The sequence below is a fragment of the Cariama cristata genome, unplaced genomic scaffold, assembly GCF_000690535.1.
Source record: "Cariama cristata isolate BGI_N322 unplaced genomic scaffold, ASM69053v1 scaffold31223, whole genome shotgun sequence".
NCBI classification, from domain to species: domain Eukaryota; kingdom Metazoa; phylum Chordata; class Aves; order Cariamiformes; family Cariamidae; genus Cariama; species Cariama cristata.
Genome location: NW_009607175.1, coordinates 82 through 2,964, shown reverse-complemented (window position 1 = coordinate 2,964; position 2,883 = coordinate 82). Strand labels below are relative to the sequence as shown.

The window sequence follows — 2,883 nt, the reverse complement described above, 5'->3', positions numbered from 1 at the left end:
AGTGTAAAGTGTATGAAGGAGAGGAGTTAATCATTTAAGAGACCCCAGCAGAGTAAAGAGCTGCAGCCAGCCAAGGCTGTGCAAGGGGAAGGACAGGGAACAGGGAAGGCAGACAACACCACTACGTGGTATTTGACACAAAGGTAACCAGGAAAGGCAGCCTGTTCCGCTGACAACACACAGATCCAAAGTTACAAGTCCAGATGGTGACATCAGGGGCAGATCATACCTCTCTCCCGTGTACAAACACCCAGGGGCCAAGGCATCACATTTGCAATCGGTATTTTCTCCCACATTTGCAGAAACAGCCTCATGTTGAAATCGTTGCCTTCAAGCAAGGATCTGAGCAGAAACACGCCAACGGCAAAGCGAAGACTGAAGAGCTAGGGCTAGGAAGCACCTCTGGTCAAGTTTATCGATACATGTCAATTCCATACAATAACCCCAGTACCGGGCATGATATTTTGCGTGGTTTTTTAGCAGATAGGTAGTTACAGGTGTTCTTACAAAACAAAGTGGCATACCAGTCAAGGGACTTCTCCCAAGGTCACAATCAGTGGCAGAGAACAAAAGCTGTGTCCCCCTCACATTTTCCTTTAAATACCAAATAACAGTGTTTGCTCACAGTGGTTTATAATCTATCCCTAAGGCTGTACAAGACTTTTTGCAACACTTCTTCTTCAGACAGGCAATTAGAACACAGATATCTGACGAAGCACAAACAAGTCACTGCAGCTTAACAAGTTACTGTCCATCAGCTGAGCCACAATGGCTGGATGCAGTATTAGCCGGCCTGAACTGCAAGGTAAAAACATATCTGCATAATCCTCAACAGAAGAGCTTTACACCGTGTTTTACTTTACAATCAGGGCAGGCTAAAATTACATAGTCACAACCTCCTAGCAGATGGGCAGTTACTCCCTAAGCTGCAATAATTCCATTTTACCACATCCTTATCCTCTAGGTATTTCTCCATTAGCCAATTTTAGGGTTCCTATGCAGCAAAACTTCCCACGGTCACACAGGAAAGAGGAGATTGGTATCAGCTTTCAGAGAAAGCTTCATTTGCAGGTGTGAACAGATGGACTCTCTCCCTGACTGAGGGACTATTGTTCCCTGGAAGACATCAGAGATTTTCAGCCCTACACTTTCAAGGTTTTCATCACAATTTCCTTCAGTTCTGAGCCTCTGTCCTTCTTCAACCTCTGTGCACAAAAGTCCTCCTCTTCTCAAAATGCGCACGCTCCTCTTTTTGAAGGGGATGCACGGAGCTAACTGCTAACGATAGCGATGAAGGCAAAAAGTCCCTGCAGATTTTTCAGTCTGATTCAAGCAGGGAGTGGCTTCTGCTCCCCAGAATGCAAAATGCCACCCTGCCGTTTCCATTCAAAACGGCAGCAGAACAGATACTTAATCCCCTCTACAACTTAAACCTGTTCGTCCCCCATTTTAGAGAGAAAGCTTACAGCATCAACCATGCCTGATTCCCTGTCAAATAAGCTGGATCCTGCAAGTCATGCACCCCTGCCCCAGCTGCAGCCATTCAGTGTTATCCCAAGCTCCCACCACTTGCCGGACTCCTTCTCTCCTAATCCCAGATCACACCCTTGGTTTTAAACCACATGTAGTCAGAGCTGACTGCACCATCCTCAGGAGAGATGGACGGCATTCCCTCCCCATCAAAAATAAACGAGAATTGCGGTCAGCCAGCACTGTGCTAGGAGCCCAGGCACTAAAGTAAGCAGCTTTTGTTTGCCTCCCCCCAGACAAAGCCTCACCATTTATTCTCTGCCAATTGTGCGCACCCACCACCTCCCTGCTCTCCCACCCCCCCGGGAAGTTCCCATCCTCACACAGATTTTCGTCTCTCCCTTATGCCACCCGCTCCCCAGGGACAGCCTTTACTCTCTTCCGGGCTCTGCCATTCAAATAATACCACCAGTTACTCATTTGCTCAAAACACGCTAGTTTATCCAGAGGCTTGCCAAATTACCAGCGACTGACTCTGGAACATTTTAGGACCTATTTGATCCTTTGCCAGTCTCCAGTGCAGGGGTGGGACACACCATAACCTGCTTTATCATTCCCTGCCCTCTCAGCCATGCTTCTTACAAGTTGCCCAGGAACCTTCGAGACCCCTGTATTCGCCCTTGCCCCTAAACAACATTTTTTCCTTTCTTTGAACATCATGTCTGAAAGGTTAGATCCCCTGCTCTCTTCACAGTCATTCCCCTGGTCCCCCCACGCTTCCTTTCTAGCAAGCACACGCGTTGGACCCTGCTCCCTTTTCCTGTTCCTCTCCCCCCTCCCCAAATACACACACACGCTCCCCCCAGCTACTCACACACTCCACCTGCAACACCCCTACTCCCGGCAGACCACACACTCCGCTGTCATGTGCGCCAACCCCTCCTCAGGCCCCTGGATATCCCGTTACCTTTGGAAAATGCTCTGCGGGTCCAACCACCAGTAGGATAGTTGGTCTCCTTTCAGTGGGATCAGTCCCTCTGTCCTGTGGCTTCCCCAACATCTTTGGCCCTTTCTCCCTGGGGCCTGGAAGTGGAGTGGTGTTTCTGGCCTCATCCTCTTTTTCATCTGCAGGACCTTGGCATATGGCCCTGGGAAGGAAGCTACACAGAAAATGCCAAAGGGTCTGCAGCATTGCTGCTCCAGCGAGCATCCCAAGCAGGGAAACCCTGCGTGCTCGGGAGCTGCCCGCTGCCAAGGATGATGTGACTGCACTACCAAGCACCCCCAAGATGGGAATCGGCACAGCAGCCAGCGGGAGGTTCAACCCAGCGACTCCACGGGCTCAGATTCTTTACAGACCGCTCCTGCGGACGCTTCCTGCCTTTTGAATTTGCTGCTACTGCAGTCGTGCCT

The 2,883-nt window shown here is 49.8% G+C and overlaps 1 protein-coding gene across 2 annotated transcripts in view; it reads right to left on the bottom strand.

The window, feature by feature from the left end:
- The window catches only part of SLC25A25 (solute carrier family 25 (mitochondrial carrier; phosphate carrier), member 25), a 13,603-nt gene extending 10,941 nt beyond the window's left edge, over window positions 1–2,662 (bottom strand). For both annotated transcript variants that reach the window (XM_009696631.1, XM_009696632.1), the window contains exon 1: window positions 2,438–2,662. In XM_009696631.1, the coding sequence (XP_009694933.1) occupies window positions 2,438–2,662 (225 nt within the window). The remainder of the gene's footprint in view (window positions 1–2,437) is intronic.
- Window positions 2,663–2,883: the final 221 nt, after the last annotated feature.